This window comes from Carcharhinus amblyrhynchos, chromosome 22 (genome assembly GCF_965287045.1).
Source record: "Carcharhinus amblyrhynchos chromosome 22, sCarAmb.v2.hapA, whole genome shotgun sequence".
Classification (NCBI taxonomy): domain Eukaryota; kingdom Metazoa; phylum Chordata; class Chondrichthyes; order Carcharhiniformes; family Carcharhinidae; genus Carcharhinus; species Carcharhinus amblyrhynchos.
Genome location: NC_137345.1, coordinates 31,451,064 through 31,469,222, shown reverse-complemented (window position 1 = coordinate 31,469,222; position 18,159 = coordinate 31,451,064). Strand labels below are relative to the sequence as shown.

Below are 18,159 nucleotides of genomic sequence, written 5' to 3'. Positions count from 1 at the left end.
TATGGGAAGGATGTGATTGCACTGGATAGAGTGCAGCGGAAATCCAGTGGAACGCTGCCTAGAATGAAACATTTAAGTTATGAACAGAGGTTGGGAAAGTTTGGGTTGTTTTCATTGGAGCAGAGAAAACTGAAGGGCAACCTGATCAGGGTGTACAGGGTTGTGAGGGGTGTGGATAAGAAGTAGCTGTTCCTCTTAGTTCAAGGGTCAGTCACGGGGGGACACAAGAGGGAATGTGAGGAAAAACATTTTTGCTCAAGCTGGTGACAGTCTGGAATGCGTGTCCTGGGAGGGTGGTAGAGAGGTAGAGGTTTGCCTCACATCCTTTAAAAAGTACCTGAATGAGCACTTGGCACTTATAACATTCAAGGCTTTTGGGCCAAGTGCTGGTAAATGAAATTAGGTGGGAGGTCAGATGCAGACTTGATGGGCCGAAGGGCTTCTTTTACACTATATGATTGGATGACTTTATGTGATCTCAACTTTTTTTTGCTTTTTCTAGACTTTTCATGCCCAACCTTGTGCCACCTAAAATCCCAGATGGAGAAAGAGTTGACTTTGATGTAAGATTCCAAAGTGCCAATTCATTTTCTTGTTATTCTGAGTGAAAAATGTTTCGTATTTAATTTTTAAAGATTTTTTTCTTGTCCCGTACTTCACATTCTCTCTCGAAAATCTCGTTCTCTTGGTGTTGGTTCACTATCTTGCTATTTATAATGTCCTTTAGGGAAGGAAATCTGTTATCCTTATCACTGGCCGACAAGTGATTCCAAATCCACAGCAACGTGGTTGACTCTTTAATGCCCTCTGAGGTGGGCAATAAATGCTGGCCTAGCCAGCGATGCCCACATCCCATGAATGAATGAAATAAAATGGGCATGGGAAAATGAGTTGGTTATTCAGTCCCTCAGACCTGTTCTGTAATTCATGATCTGTACATCAACTTCAGTAATTTGATTTTGCTTCATCCCTTACCTCACATAAATCAATTTTTCTCGGTCTTGCAAAAGTCCAATTGATGCAGCATCCTTTTTAGTGAGGAATTTAGGACTGTTCAAAAAAATCATTTTACGAACATGAGTATCACTGGTTTCCATACCCTGTGTGTGGGAACATGCTTTGCACTGTTACATCTTAATGGCCTAGCTCTAATTTTAAGATTATCATTTTTATTCTAGATTCTTGTACTACCGAAAATAGTTTGCCTGTAGCTACACTTAGAAATGTTTGCATATGGCTCTGCTATTTAACCAGTGGGTAGAGTCACCATTGTTCTAGATGATTATCGGCTAACTCTCCCGTTTGAGGGAGAGAGTTGACTGGTGGTGATTTAACCTGAGGAACGTCATACCTCAGGCAAGAGGGAAGTTTGGGAATTGAACCCATACTGTTGACTTTGCTCTGCATTATTCACCAGCTGTCCAGCCAACTGAGCTAACCAACTCCCAGTGGAACCATAACATCAAAGCCCAATATGTTTGTTTCCTAACATTTCCACAGTGAAATTCCAAGCAAGGATTTACCCCTGGATAATGGAGTGCCCTGAGGCCAATTGTGACATTTGTAATATAGTACTGGATGTAACTAGCTAACTCAAGACTGAGTGCCAAAATGAACCCAATATTTCCTCTATTGTTCAACGTGTCTCAGGCGAAATTGCAGAACTATCTGTGACTTACATCTTCAGAAATTTGAAAGATCATCAAATGTGATGAAGCCCACTCATATGATCTTCTATTTTGCAGGACATCCATCGAAAACGTATGGAGAAGGATCTATTGGAATTGCAGACCTTAATTGAAGTCCACTTTGAGAACAGAAAGAAAGAAGAGGAGGAAATCATTGCTTTGAAAGAAAGAATTGTGAGCTGAAGTGTCTTTAAGAGTTGATTCTATGAAGGATGCTTTATGTGGAAAATCTGTAATGTGTGATCAGGGAACGGTCGCCTCCGAGACTGGTGGATTTACAAGGATTTGTTTTTTCAGTTCTGTGTATGTCAATGTCACGGACAGATGGTAACAGGGGCACATCAAGGGTTTCCAGTCAATAAATCAAGTTGCAAGCTAGGACAGAAGAATGTCAAGTTAGAAAGTGTCCCTTGAAAAGCTGTCACCTCCCCGCCCCCCCCCCCCCCTCATTCTACTTTGCAAAGGATACAACTAGAAACCATCAAGCTCTAGCCTCCTAGAATGCTGATTATGGCCAGAATTTTACAGCCTCGCCTGCCCCAGAATAAGGTCGGACAAGGCTCGCAGAATATCATTCCCTGTTGGTCTCGAGCAGAATCTTATGAGCCTTGGACAGGCGAGGCAGTAAAATTCTGACATATGAGATTAACCTAAGGCCCAGTGGACTGCACGAGTATCATTTCACAGTCCACAACTCCTAATTTTATTGGAATTATCAACACCAATTATCTACGCAGTTGTTCAAAGGCCAAAGATTCACTGTCGTGTCAAATTGAGGATTCGTATTCTTGGTTGCTCTTCTTCTGTCAATAGCCTTGCTTGGGTCTGGTGAAGAATATGTCCCTTGTATGATTATCAGGGCTGATACAAGGCCTGACCTAGTGTACCTGAGTCCTGGCCTAATTTGCAATCATTCTACTGCATTTAATGAGAGTGTTGGAAACAGCCCTTATTGCCTAAGGACATAAAGCAATTGATCTCATTGAGACGTATAAGATGATGAATGGGATGGATAGGATAGAGGTGGAAAGACTCTTCCCGCTCAAAAAAGACAGTAGGACTAGGGGGCACAGCCTCAAGATAAAGGGGGGGCGGTTCAGAACGGAGTTGAGGAGGAACTTCTTCACTCAAAGGGTGGTGAATCTCTGGAATTCTCTGCCCGTTGAAGTGGTGGAGGCTGCCTCGCTAAATATTTTTAAGAAGCGGGTTGATGGGTTTTTGATAAGAGAGGGGATTAAGGGTTATGGGGAGAGGGTGGGAAAGTGGAACTGAGCCACGACAGATCAGCCACGACAGATCAGCCATGATCTTATTGAATGGCGGGGCAGGCTCGAAGGGCCAGATGGCCTACTCCTGCTCCTATTTCTTATGTTCTTATGTTCTTATGAAATCAGGAAGAGGCTATTTGACCCATAATGAATGGGTCTCATAGGGGAACTCAAGGGGATCTCATAGAAACTTACAAAATTCTAACAGGATTAGACAGGGTACATTTAAAAAGAATGTTCTTGATGGTGAGAGAGTCCAGAACTTGTGATCATAGTTTGAGAATAAGAACTGAGGTGAGGAGAAATTTCTTTACACAGAGAGTGGTGAATCTGTGGAAGTCACTACAGAAAGTAGTTGAGGCCAAAATGTTGTGTGTTTTATAAGCAAAAATTAGATATAGCTCCTAGGGCTAAAGGAATCAAGAGACATGGGGGAATCAGGGTATTAAATTCAATGATCAGCCATGATCATATGGAATGGCAGAACAGGTTCGAAAGTCCAAATGGCCTATTCCTGCTTCTAGTTTCTATGTTTCTATAATGTCTTGTTTGGCTCTTTGCAAGAAGAATCAAAACTAATCTCACTGCCCAACTTTCTCCACCAAACCTGTTTTGTTTTTGGTATTTCATATTTCAGATTGTGATTATTGGAAAATAAAGGCTTTGTTATTATGGAGCATATAGCCCAGGATAAGCAATAGGAGATTATAAAATGAGGCCCAATTATCTATGGCTTGCAAGAATTGCACCTGCCGGCTGCCATGCTGATTTAACAAGATTATGCGGAGAAAATGGAAGATCTCATTTGCACTGGTGGTATCTGTGACACCATCATAGCTACCTGAACATTTACTTAGCCATTAGCTGCCAGAAATATTGATGCCCAGCTGCCGTCAGAAAGGTATGGTGCCAAGCACCCTATGGCATACTTTTTTGCTGCCCCATCACTGCTTCACAACTCAACCAACACTAAATGAGGAGGCAATGGCCTAGTGATATTACTGCTAGACTATTAATCTAGAAACTTAGTTAATGTTCTGGGGAACAAGGTTCAAATCCCACTATGGCAGATGGTGGAATTAGAATTCAATAAAATATTTCTGGAGTTAAGAATCTACTGATGACCATGAAACGATTGTCGGAAAAACCCTTGTGGTTCACTAATGTCCTTTAGGGAAGGAAATCTGCCGTCTTTACCTGATCTAGCCTATATGTGATTCCAGAGCCACAACAATGTGGTTGACTCTAAATTGCCCTCTGAAATGGCCTAGCAAGCCATTCAGTTGTATCAATCACAACCCTCAACACATGGGCTGCACCATTTCAAGATGGCAGCTCACCTTCTCAGGGGCAACTGGAGATGGGCAATACATGCTGGCCAGTCAGAAATGCCCATGTCCCTCAAATGAATAATAGATAAATAAATTCACAAACTAAAATTGATCTCAATATCTTAATGGACTTAAACCACTCCCTTGGCTTTCACCCTTCCTGATGGGTCCCACTTCAGCCTTCTGAGATTCATTTCACTCAATTCTCACTGATTTTCCATTTTACACTCACCCACTGAAACTAGTATGCATGGTGATTACTCATGTTTCAGATCCTTTCTTCTCCAGCATTTGTATTTAAGGTCTGCCATAGTCCATGTACATCATTCTCTTCAGGAGAATGATGAAAGGTACATGTATTTAAATGACAACAAAGCTTTGAGAAATAATAATTCAAAACAAAATTAATAACTACCTGGGCTAATTAAGGACAGCCAATGTGGATTTGTTCATGGCAAACCATATTTAACTAATTTGCTTGAATAGTTTGGTGAAGTGACAGAGAGGATTGATGAGGGTAATGCTGTTAATTGGTGTACATGGAGTTCCAATTGGTATTTGCTAATGTACCACGCAGCAGATCTGTGAGCAAAGCTACAGCTCATGAATTAAAGGGCACACCAGCAACTTGGATACAAAATTGGCTGAGCGATAGGAAACAGTCATGATGAATGGTTGTTTTTTTCACACTGCAGGAAGATTTGTAGTCGAGTTCCCCAGGGCTCAGTGTTAAAATTCCTGCTCTTCCTAACATATGTTAATGACCTAGATCGAGGTGCACAGAGCACAATTTCAAAATTTGAAGATACAAGATTTAGAAGTATTGTGAACTATGAAGATAATGTAAAACTTCCAAAGGACATAGCCAGGTTGGTTGAATGGGTGGACTAATGGGAGGTGATATTCCATACAGGGAAATCTGATATGATTCACTTTAGTTGGAAGAGCATAGGAAGACATATAAATTAATAAGTGCAATACTGAAGGGGGTGCAGGAGCGGAAAAACCTGAGTGTTTATATGCATAAATCATTTTAGGTGACAGAATGGTTGGGAGTGTGGTTCATAAAGCAGAAGGTATTCTGGGTTTATCAATAGAGTACAAAAACAAGGTTAAGCCTGCATAAAAACCCTGGTGTGGCCTCAACAGGAGTAATACACCTAGCTCTGGACACCACACTTTAGAAAAGATGTGAAGGCATTAGCAAGGTACGGAAAAGATTCACAAGGATGATTTCAGGGTTGGGAAACTTCAGCTATGTAAAAAAATTGGAGAAGTTGGGAGTGTTCTTGGAGAACAGATGAAGAGAGGAGATTTTATTGCATATTTAAAATCATGAGGGATCTGGACAGAGCAATTAGGAAAATTCCCACCGGTAGAAGGATTAAGAACCAAAGGGCACAACTTAAAGTTTGTTGACAAAAATAACAATAGCAACATGAGGAAGAACTTCTTTATGCAACAAATGATTAAAATATTTGGAATGCACTGCCTCAATTGAGGTTTTCAAAAGGGAATTGGATCATTAATTCAAAAGCACTTCAGGTCTTCAGTCCAATTGTAGGAGATTGACACAAAGTGAATTATTCCTTCAGAGTGGCAGCGGAGAAAAGATAGGTCAAAATGCCTCCATCTTTGCTAACCATTCTATGGGATTTTTCTGGTCCTGCCCATCATGGAAACGGTTGCAGATGGGAATGGAAAATTTGGACAGGCAGTTAAAAGTTCACTGACTTTCAGCGGGACTAGGAAATCCTGGCTGCAGGTAGGACTGGGAAATCCTGGTTTCAGGCGGGATAAGGGAATCCTAACTGTCGGTGGGACTGGGAAATCCTGGCTGTAGACGGGACTGGAAATTCTGCCCAAAGATTCTATGCTCTCAGTTTTCTGGTAAAACTCAACATTTCTTCACGGTAGGAAAACCGTAGAGCAGAACGCGCGGAACAGCAAAGGATTCGAGCCGAGAGAGAGAAAGAACGTCAATCAAGGATTGCTGTAAGTCATGACCTTAGAAATATCTTCATTTTACCTTTTAATAACTGCAGAAGGAACTAATATCTCTACTGAAATTGTGTTAGGAGGAAAAAGCCAGAAAAGAAGAGGAAGAATCAAGAAAGAGAGCAGAGGAAGATGCAAAAAAGAAAAAGACTATGTCAAATATGTCCTTACATTTTGGAGGCTACATGCAGAAGGTAATCATTAAATCTTGTTCATTGTATAGATATTGGTGTTTTTAAAGGTTATCTATACATACTATGCATTATGGAAATTATCTCTGGGTAAGCCTTACATGAGAATGGAATATTTGTTTTGTAATTAAAATTCCATTTAAAAAAAAACAGATGTGCTTTAGTGATGTTTCACTTTAAAACTGATCCAGATAGATTTATGGTTGTTTGAGCAGCTAAGGCTAAATTGAAAAACAGAACCACAAAGTTAGTTGTTTTAAGATTAGTGCATGAGTCACATACAAATTGAATTGGGCAAATAAGGTCAATTGCAATTCTCATCACACACCTACTGATGTACAAAGATAGACTTTCATTTGTTTCCATAGCTAGTAATTCCCACATCAGGTTGCTGGCTTGTCGCCAGAGGTTTATAGTTCGAGTAGCACTACTCTACATCAAGTGTGTCAGGCCTGAATTCTTTCCAGCTCTTACCGCCAGCCATGGGTGTGTTTTGAAGGATGTTGACACACTCAACCTGTTTGGCCACATTATGAATGCACCTTCTTTAGCCATGAAGCCTTGGGATGGGACTCAAAGTAAGGAGTCTCACAACACCAGGTTAAAGTCCAACAGGTTTACAAAAGCCACTAGCTTTCGGAGCATTTGCTGCCCGGGGCTCAATGGGACTCAAACCCAGAGCTCCTGGCCCAGAGGCAAGAATGCTATCCTTTTGCCACAGGTATAAATTAGATGCATGGCACAAAAGGTGTGTGGAACAAATTTGTCTTGATTCATGACTCACTGGCATCAGTGCCAGTGAAAGCAGGAACAATGCCAATGGGACAGTGTCATCTAAACTTCACCAGAACCAATTTCTTGCCAAATCTTTTAACTAGGGTTTCAGAGATGCATTTAAATAAAAAGTGAGGGTAGGGTTCACGTAAAGAGAGACATACAAATTTGAAGAGCAGGGTAACAATGCAAGTAATGATAACCAGAGTGTAACCGGAATGGACAGATCATACAACCATAATAGTACACCAGCAAGGTCAGAGTTGGGAAAAGTGGTAAAAGATAGAATTAAAGGCTCTTCATCTGAGCACATGCAGCATTCATAACAAGATGAACATATTGAAAAACAAATAAAAATAAATTGTTATGATATGATAGCCATTACAGAGATTTGATTGCAAAGTGACCAATGCTGGGAACAAAGTATTGAAATGGTCATAAGAAATGTGAACAGTATAGTAGCGAGAAATTGCCTTGGCTCAGAAGATTGAGATGTATGGAGGGATTTTACAGCCTCGCTAAGGCAAGACTGGAAATTCCCCCGAGTTCAACAGAGATTTCTTTTGTCGAACCCACACCTGCTCCTATTCTGTGATGGGAAAGTTGTAGAGATCCGGCTGTAGAATCAGTTTCGGAGATCAGTAAGTAGCAAAGGAAAGAAGTTGCTGGTGGGAGTAGTTCATAAGTCTGCTAATAGTAGCTAAACTGTAGGACAGTGTATAAATCAAGTAATAATATTGGCTTGTAAGAAAGGTATAGCAGTAATTGTAGGCAATGATCTACCTTTATATAGATCAGATGAATAAAATTTGTAAAGGTAGTCTGAGATACAAATGGTTGTAAACACATTAACTGCATGAGCAAAAGTTTGGCAAATGAAGTACCATGTGGGAAAATGTGAGGATGTCAACTTTGGCAGAGGAATGTAAAAGCAGAATATTATTTAAATTGAGAGAAATTGCAGAATGCCATGGGACAGAAGGATGAAAGTGTCCCAGTGTATCAATGGCAAAAATTTAACATGCAGGTACAACAAGTGTTTAGGAAGGCAAATAAAATATTTGCCTTTATCGCAAAAGGGTTGGAATATAAAACATATAGGCCTTGATTTGATTTGATTTATTATTGACATATGTATTAGTAAACAGTGGAAAGTATTGTTTCTTGCACGCTATACAGCCAAAGCTTATCATTCATAGAGAAGGAAAGGACAGAGTGCAGAATGTAATGTTACAGTCATAGCTAAAGGTGTAGAGAAAAATCAGTGAAGAAGCTGTTCTTGAGTTGGTTGGTCCGATTCCTCAGACTTTTGCATCTTGCTACAACTATATAAAATATTGGTGAGAGTCTACCTAGGGTACTGTGTACAGTTTTGATCTTCTTACTTAAGAAAGGATATACTTGCATTGAAAGTAGGGCAGAGTACATTCAATAGGCTGATTCCTGGGATGAAAGGGGTTTCCTTATGTGGGCCAGTTGGACAGGAAGGGACTTTATCCTTTGGAATTTAGAAGAATTAAAGATAATCTTATGGAAACATATATGAATTTTAGGGGACTTGACAGGGTAGATGCTGAAAGGATGTTTCCCCTCATGTGGAAATCAAAAGCTTTAAAAAGAAAAGATCTCCTTTTTAAGATAGAGATAAGGGGGAAATCTTTCTCTTGGGGAATTGCTAGTCTTTGGAATTCTCTTCCACAGAGAGCAGTGGATGCTGGGTGATTTAATGGTGGAACAGGCTGAATGCCCTGATTGTATTTTTAATAATCTTATGAAGATAATAATCCAAATTTTCAAAATGCGTGGCACTGAATGGGAGATTTTGCTATTGTTTCACTTCAAGGGCCAGATTGGTCCATAACTTAGACAGCATCTATCCTCTGACACAATGACAGAGGTTTTCAATTTATCTGTACTTCGAGCAGATACTCAGTAGGGAGCTCCACTCTCAACAGTACTAGTGAGAGACCCCGACCATATGAATATATGGCAACAATATGAATCCAGCACATTCTTCATGGATCCCAGACAAACATTAAGGATAGAATCCCTAGAGTGCAGAAGGAGGTAATTTGGCCCATTGAGTCTTCACCAACTCTTACCCAGGCCTACTCCATAACCCCACGTATTTACCCCGCTAGCCTATATATCCTGGGATACTAAGGGGTAATTTAGCATGGAAAACAACCTGACCTGCATATCTTGGAACTGTGGGATGAAGCTGGAGCACCCGGAGGAAATTCATGGAGGGAATATGTAAACATCACAGACAATCATCCAAGGCTGAAGTTGAACCCAGGTCTCTGGCACTGTGAGGCAAACCACTGTGCCACCATGATGTCGAGGATGCAAATAGCATTCCCTGAGAGGAGTTGATAATTCAAGACCTCTGATATTACCTCCTCTTAATGGCTCATGTAGACATTTGCTTATGATACTTCAATTATACTATAACCCAAGGGTAATATTTGATGCCTGCCTTGAGACCTTACAGTAAAAATTAAAAACAATAATGTGGGAAGGGAAACAAGTCACTTGAAAAAGCAAATACATTGAGGATTTGTGTAAAAGTTAACAATGAGAACTAATTCTTTTGTCAGCAAATTTTATTGGAAATTTCTTCATGAAGGATTACTTACATTGGAGGATGCAGATGTTGGGAATTAGCTCAAATAATGATATGGAGAATACAACCTATTCACAGCAGGAAGCTAGTGTTGTCTGGAATTACTTAATCTGCCAAACACTATAATATTTATGCTTGATGTAGCTTCCTGAACATCTTGTACATAACACAGCCTGAAAGTATGTGTTTGTTTATACTACAAAGTTAAGTCAATTTTGGATACAAGGTGAGGTGTATTAGGTAAAGTATCATTACTTAACAGCTAACTAAAGAATACACATAAGGATATCAACAAGTGTGAGCTTCAGTATACTTTCGATAAGAGTATGATTTAGAACCTAAGAACTAACTAGGAGCAGAAACAGCCCACCCAGTCCCTACATCATGCTCTGCCATTCAATAAGGTCATGGCTGATCTTTTAAGTGGACTCAGCTCCACTTAACCTACCCTTTCACCATAACCCTTAATTCCTTTACTGTTCAAAAATCTATCTTTACCTTAAAAGCATTCAATAGGGTAGCCTCAATTGCTTCACTGGACAGGGAATTCCACAGATTCACAACCCTTTGCATGAAGAAGTTCCTCCTCAACTCAGTCCTAAATTTGCCCATCCTCATTTTGAGGCTATGCCTCATAGTTCTGGTTTCATCCACCAGTAGAAACATTTCCCTGCCTCTATCTAATCTATTCTCTACATAATTCTATGTTTCAATAAAATCCCCTGTCATTCTTCTGAATTCCAATGAGTAAAGCCCTGGTCTACTCAGTCTCTCCTCATAAGCCAACCCTCTCAACTCCGGAACCAACCTAGTGAATCTCCTCTGCACCCCCTCCAGTGCCAGTATATCCTTTCTCAAGTAAGGAGACTAAAACTGTACACAGTTTTGAAGAGCATAATTGCCCATTCATCTTATCTGATTAGGTGAGGATTGGTACTTTACACATTCAGTCTTTTGCCATTGTTCTGTAATGTTGAATTAGTAAATACGAATCATTTAAATAAGATTTAATTTCCATAAGGATTGCAAAGATGATCCTGGATAGGTGCGAAAGTCATGATGTGGGTGTGCCGGCGTTGGACTGGGGTAAACACAGTAAAAAGTCTGACAACACCAGGTTTTAGTCCAACCGATTTATTTGATAGTAAACGCACAAGCTTTCGGGTTAGTCCCTTCGTCAGGTGAACTCTCCATTCACCTGATGAAGGGACTAACCCAAAAGCTTGTGCGTTTACTATCAAATAAATCGGTTGGACTAAAACCTGGTGTTGTCAGACTTTTTACTTAGGTGCGAAAGTAACAGGGTAGTTGTTATGGGGGACTTTAACTTTACAAATATCGATTGGAAAAGCTATAGTTCAAGCACGTTAGAGGGGTCAGTTTCATGGCACAGTATGTAGATAGGCCAACAAGAGGTGAGGCTACATTGGATTTGGTACTGGGTAATGAACCAGACCAGATGTTAGACTTGAAGGTAGGTGAGCACTTTGGTGATAGTGACCACAATTCAGTTACGTTTACCTTAGTGATGGAAAGGGATAGGCATATACCGAAGGGCAGAAGTTATAGCTGGGGGGAAAGGTAATTATGAGGCTATTAGGCGAGATTTAGGATACATAGAGTGGAGTAGGAAATTGCAGGGGCTGGGAACATCTGAAATGTGGAGCTTATTCAAGGAGCAGCTACTGCGAGTCCTTGATAAATATGTATCTGTCAGGCAGGGAGGAAGTGGTCGAGCGAGGGAACCGTGGTGTACTAAGGAAGTTGAATCACTGGTGAAGAGGAAGAAGGAGGCTTATGTAAAGATGAGACGTGTAGGCTCAGGGCACTGGAGAGTTATAAATTAGCCAGGAAGGAGCTAAAGAGAGAGTTAAGAAGAGCTAGAAGAGGACATGAGAAGACTTTGGAGGATAGGATCAAGGAAAATCCTAAAGCTTTCTACAGGTAAGTCAAGAATAAAAGATTGGTTAGGGCAAGATTAGGGCCAGTCAGACATAGCAGTGGGAAGTTGTGCGTGCAGCCTGAAGAGATAGGAGAGGCACTGAATGAGTATTTTTCGTCAGCATTCACGCAGGAAAAAGTCAGTGTAGTCGAGGAGAATACCGCGACACTAGGTAGTAGACTAGACGGGATTGAGGCACATAAGGAGGAGGTGTTGGCAATTCTTACGAGTGTGAAAATAGGTAAGTCCCCTGGGCTGGATGGGATTTACCCTAGGATTCTCTGGGAGGCTAGGGAGGAGATTGCAGAGCCTTTGGCTTTGATCTTCATGTCGTCATTGGCTTCAGGTATAGTGCCGGAAGACTGGAGGACAGCAAATGTTGTCCCCTTGTTCAAGAAGGGGAGTAGAGACCATCCTGGGAATTATAGACCAGTGAGCCTTACTTCTGTTGTGGGCAAAGTTTTGGAAAGAATTATAAGGGATAGGATTTATAGTCATCTAGCGAGAAATAAATTGATTAGGGATAGTCAACACGGTTTTGTGAAGGGTAGGTCGTGCCTCACAAACCTTATCGAGTTTTTTGAAAAGGTGACCAAAGAGGTGGATAAGGGTAAGGCAGTTGACATGGTGTATATGGATTTTAGCGAAGCGTTTGATAAGGTTCCCCGTGGTAGGCAATTGCAGAAAATGCAGATACGTGGGATTGAGGGTGATTTAGAAGTTTGGATCAGGAATTGGCTAGCTGATAGAAGACAGAGGGTGGTGGTTGATGGGAAATATTCAACCTGGAGTTCAGTTACAAGTGGTGTACCTCAAGGATCTGTTTTGGGGCCACTGCTGTTTGTCATTTTTATAAATGACCTAGATGAGGGTGTAGAAGGATGGATTAGTAAATTTGCTGATGACACCAAAATTAGAAGAGTTGTAGACAGTGAGGATGGATGTTACGGTTTGCAGAGGGACATAGATAAGCTGCAGAGCTGGGCCGAGGGATGGCAGATGGAGTTTAATACGGAAAAGTGCGAGGTGATTCACATTGGTAAGAATAACAGGAGTACAGAATATAGGGCTAATGGAAGAACTCTTAGTAGTGTTGACGAGCAGAGAGATCTCGGGCTAGATGTGCATAGCTCCCTGAAAGTTGGCACCCAAGTTGATAAGGTTGTTAAGAAGGCGTACGGTGTGTTAGCTTTTATTGGTAGGGGGATTGAATTTCGGAGCCGTGAGGTCATGTTACAACTGTACAAAACTCTGGTGCGGCCGCACTTGGAGTACTGCGTACAGTTCTGGTCGCCACATTATAAGAAAGATGTGGAGGCATTGGAAAGGGTGCAGAGGAGGTTTACCAGGATGTTGCCTGGTATGGTGAGAAGGTCTTATGAGGAAAGGCTGAGGGACTTGAGGTTATTTTCATTGGAGAGAAGAAGGTTACGAGGTGACCTGATTGAGGCATACAAGATGATCAAAGAATTGGATAGGGTGGACACTGAGAGCCTTTTACCTCGGATGGTGATGGCTAACACAAGGGGACATAGCTTTAAGTTAAGGGATGGTAATTATAGGACAGATGTCAGAGGTAGGTTCTTTACTCAGAGGGTAGTAAGGTCGTGGAATGCCCTGCCTGCAGCAGTTGTGGGCTCGTCAACTTTAAGGGCGTTCAAATGGTCAGTGGATAGGCATATGGATAACATTGGAATAGTTTAGGTTAGAGGGTCATTAGATTGGTTCCACTGGTAGGCGCAACATGGAGGGCCGAAGGGCCTGTACTGCGCTGTAATGTTTTATGTTCTATATTTTTAATTGAGCACCGTGACTCAGATTGAGGGTTTCATAAGCATAATTACTTTGAATAGTTTAGCGTAAGTTCCAGTTACATTGTTAGTAATTGAGCAATCTAGTAAACAATGGACCAGTTTTATAGTTTATATAGTTACTGTCAATATTGCTCTTGGGCCATTTGGTAAGTGATTTCCAAGAAAAACCAGAGACAATTATAATGGAAAACTATTGTTTTGGAGGATAAAGGATTAGGAGAGAAGAATTTATCAAACAATAGTATGTTTTTGTAATAAAGTGTACGAGTAGTTAACTATTTAAACAGACAACTGAGTGTAAATCAGAGATAAACTCAACATATCCTGTACAACTGCTTAAGTCAATTCTACTCAACAAAACCATTCCTTCACAAGCAAAATATTATTTTTCTTAGTACTATCACCAAATGAAAACCCAAAATCAGAGATTTGTCAATGGATTTTTTTTAACACTGTAGGAAATATCAGTGCTGGAAGAAGATGAACATTGGAATTTTAGAACCCCCCCGCCGCCCCCCCAGGAATCAGAGCAATAGCAGGCAATGGGAAGCCAATTGACCATGGGCGGGATTTTATGGTTTGGGAATGAGCGAGGCTGTAAAATCCCACCCAATATTTTGATTGTGAAGGAACAGTTTTATGGAATAGATTCTATTGATAGATTCTGATTTGTACTATATGTGCTGAATTTATTAGTGATTTATTTTAAGGAATCTGTTTAAACATTTAGCTACTAATACATTCTTCAGATCTATTACAAACACATAGCTATTGTATACTAAAACCTTCACTCTTAATCCTTTATCCTCAAAAAACACTGGGATTATTATTTTTTAAAAGGCCTCTGGTAGTTAAGTAATAACTGAGTCACAGGTGATACTGATAATATTCCTATAGAAATTAATCAGAACAAAGCAACTTAAATATGATTTCAATAGAAAAGAACAGAGCGAGTAATTACCACAACAAACCTAGTTATACGACCTTTGACATAATATGTTTGTGTCAATCAGCATAAGTGTTTCCTGACAGGGATTATTTTGTTTTCCTAGTTTCTGCAATTTTCTTCACTCCCTGATAGATCCTAAAATAATTCATCAGAGGCCAATGTACCTTCATCAGATTCCCTTTAATTACAAATTTATCTACAATTCTAGGAGCGGTGAATTCAAGGTCAGAATCTGGTATGTCAGTAGACCAGGGACACTCCTCAATCTAAGTATATGAGAAACTCCCTGATTGGGGAGGTAATCATTACCTCAATCAGGGAGCTTATACTCCAAGAGACCAACCCAATGGCCTCATTGCAGTTATTACAAATCATTAAACCAAATGTGGGGCAAATTTTCCCTTTCCACCTGCCATGTGAGTTGGAGCAGGCGAGGGGTGAAGCATGGAAAGATCTGTTGACGTCAGTCAGGATTTTCCTGTTTCAGTGTGAATGCAACTGGAAAATCCTGCTCAGTGTGTTTGGTGCTTCAAACTAATTGACCATTCTTCATATATAAGCCGAGATTCTAAGAGTCAGCAGGTTTTTGTTGACCAAAGGGTTTATGCCAAGCAAGTCCAATCATCATCTATGCAGGGTCTACAACTGATAGGAACTTTGTTTGGCCATTTGAATTGCAGACAACCAATCTCACGCCAATTAATAGAGTCCTCCCTCTCCTTAGATCAGTTAAATCAGCACATACTAGGCATCAAACCTTTCATTTTTTTGAGGAACTTTCTTGACTTGTATTGTCTGGCTCTATACTACAGGATATTGCCTAGTATGGAGGGAATTAGCTATGAGGAGAGGTTGGAGAAACTTGGTTTGTTCTCACTGGAGTGAAGGATGTTGCTGGGAGATCTGATAGAAGTCTGCAAGATTATGACTGGCACGGACAGAGTGGATAGTCAGAAGCTTTTTCCCCAGGATGGAAGAGTCAATTACTAGGGGGCACAGGTTTAAGGTGCGAGGGGCAATGTTTAAAGGAGATGTACGAGGCGGATTTTTTACACAGAGAGTAGTTGGAACTCGTTGCCGGAAGAGGCAGTGGAAGCAGATACAGTAGTGACTTTTAAGGGGCATCTTGATAAGTATATGAATAGGATGGGAATAGAGGGATATAGTTCCCGGAAGGGTAGGGGGTTTTAATTAAGTCGGGCAGCATGGTCGGTGCAGGCTCGGAGGGCCGAAGGGCTGTCCCTGTGCTGTAATTTTTTTTGTTCTTTGCTCTTTGTACTTGGATACTTTTAGAAGTAGGACCACTGAGAAAGCATGCATTTTCTAACTGAGAACATTCCATTTCTGGAACTGGGTTGCAAACAATCCAGATCTTTTAAGAAAAGAGCGGGATTTAATTTCACTGGTTAAATTCCAATTTGATTCAAATACAGCAATTAATAATGGCGTTGTATCAAACTAATCACATCATTTCCATCAGACTGACAGCCGTAGAGGTGGGAAGAAACAGACAGAGAGGGAGAAGAAGAAGATGATCCTTGCAGATAGACGCAAAGCTCTAGACATCGACGATCTGAATGAGGAGGAACTGAAGTAAGGATAAACATATTTTGTTGTTTATTTGTTTCACATCTATTTCCCTGAGACTGCCTCAATGCCATTTCCCTAAGACTGCATCAGTGCCAATGTAATTTTGTGGAAATTGGAAAATAAAACTGTCCACCCTTTGGTTTTTCAACTACTTATTGTATTTTGTTGGTGATTTCTCCACTGTCCAACCAGAATTGCAATGGGCAAACAGTGGAATTCCTAAAATTTTAAGTCCATGACATTTAAAAAAAGATAACTACATTTGTGTGGTTTTAAATTCATCTGTTTTTCATGCCTATAAGACTGTAAAACACAGGAACATTTGGCCCAATGAGTCTACTCCACCATTCAATGAGATCATGGCTGATCTGATCTAATTCTCAACTCCACTTTCCTGCCTTATCCTATTATCCTTGATTCTCTTACTGATTAAAAGTGTATCTATCTGAGCCTTGAACATTCTTAACAACCCTGCCTTAACAGATCTCTGCAGTAAAGAATTCCATAGATCCCCTACGCTTGGAAAGAAGAAATTCCTCTTCATCTTTGTATGAAAGGGGCAACCTCCTTACTCAGGTATTATGCCTTCTGGTCCCAGACTCTCACAAGGGGAAACAATGGCCAGAATTCTCCAGCCGATCACGTTAGTGGCATTCTCTGGCTCTGCCAACCATGCACCTCCATCCATGGATTTCCTAATGGTGTGGGGTGTCTTCAAGAGGAAATCCCATTGACAGAGTGGTGGGACCAGAGAATCCTGCCACCAGCAAATGACATGCCACCTTCCATCACCAAGAGACACACAACTGGGAGGCCAGAGATTCTGGCTCAAACTTTCAGCACCTATGTCATTCATAACTTAGACATATTTTTATAAAGGACTTGGATGAAATATAGAACAATATTTCAGGCATTTAACAAAGTTTACCTTACTGTGTGATCAGGGAAAAAGGCAAGGAGCTATGGAAGTGGCTGTACCAATTGGAAGCAGAAAAATTTGACCTACAGGAGAAAATGAAACAACAAAAATACGAGGTGTGTAGAAATGTAACTATTTTTGCTAGTTCGAATCCTTACAATTAATTTTACCAGCTGCATATAGCCATCATTACATTTCATTTATGATAAATTTGAAAGATATCAGGGTATTAGATTTATTACAAGGAGTGGAACACTTTTCCTCTCACCAGTCATGAATTACATATTCCCCAAACCATAAAGCTTTGTCCTTTGTGTCTCAACAACTTGCCTTAACTCCAGCATTCTCTGCTCACGCACCCCCATGCTCCCCCCTCCCCGAAACAAAATAAAGAATCTTCATAAAGGACAAGTCTACTTAATGTTTCAACACTGCGTACAAATTCTAATAAATCCTGTCTTACGTTCTTGGACAGGCGATATAATTGGTCATTTGATTCACAAACCTGAAGCCTATATTTGCCATGTAATAGATGATGTATTATTTCATCAATTGGTTATACAATTCTATTTTTCATACATAAAGAAGAAATCCTGCGAATTAATGCTTCCCTTGGGTTCCAGTTATTTGCTCTGAATTATACCCAGTTTAAATTCAGGCATAGTCTAGTGAGATTAGGAGGACACTTGGGCATAATTTGATAATACCAAAAGGGTGCAATATTGGGCATGTTTTCTGCTTATCTCCTAGCTTGAACCCATAGAAGAAATCTTGGAATATTTCTTAATATTATTAAGTCAACCTTTGATATTCTTTATGTCAGTCACTTTAAACACTGACTCAGATTTTTATGAAAACACTAATCAGAATATCCTAAATTGGAAGACTTGCAGTCATTGGAAATTCTAAATGCTTAATTATTTCCATCAGTTATGAGTGGCATGGTGGCACAGTGGTTAGCACTGCTGCTTCACAGCACAAGGGACCTGGGTTCAATTCCTGGCTTGGGTCACTGTCTGTGTGGAGTTTGTATGTTCTCCCCATGTCTGTGTGGGTTTCCTCCGGGTAC

General features: G+C 40.5%; 1 protein-coding gene across 3 annotated transcripts in view; it reads left to right on the top strand.

The window, feature by feature from the left end:
• tnnt2a (troponin T type 2a (cardiac)) overlaps positions 1-18,159 on the top strand; it is a 34,819-nt gene that overhangs the window by 14,532 nt on the left and 2,128 nt on the right. For all 3 annotated transcript variants that reach the window (XM_080210091.1, XM_080210090.1, XM_080210092.1), the window contains 6 exons: positions 503-563; positions 1,746-1,862; positions 6,205-6,282; positions 6,366-6,479; positions 16,062-16,174; positions 17,116-17,206. In XM_080210091.1, coding sequence (XP_080066217.1) covers positions 503-563; positions 1,746-1,862; positions 6,205-6,282; positions 6,366-6,479; positions 16,062-16,174; positions 17,116-17,206 — 574 coding nt within the window. The remainder of the gene's footprint in view (positions 1-502; positions 564-1,745; positions 1,863-6,204; positions 6,283-6,365; positions 6,480-16,061; positions 16,175-17,115; positions 17,207-18,159) is intronic.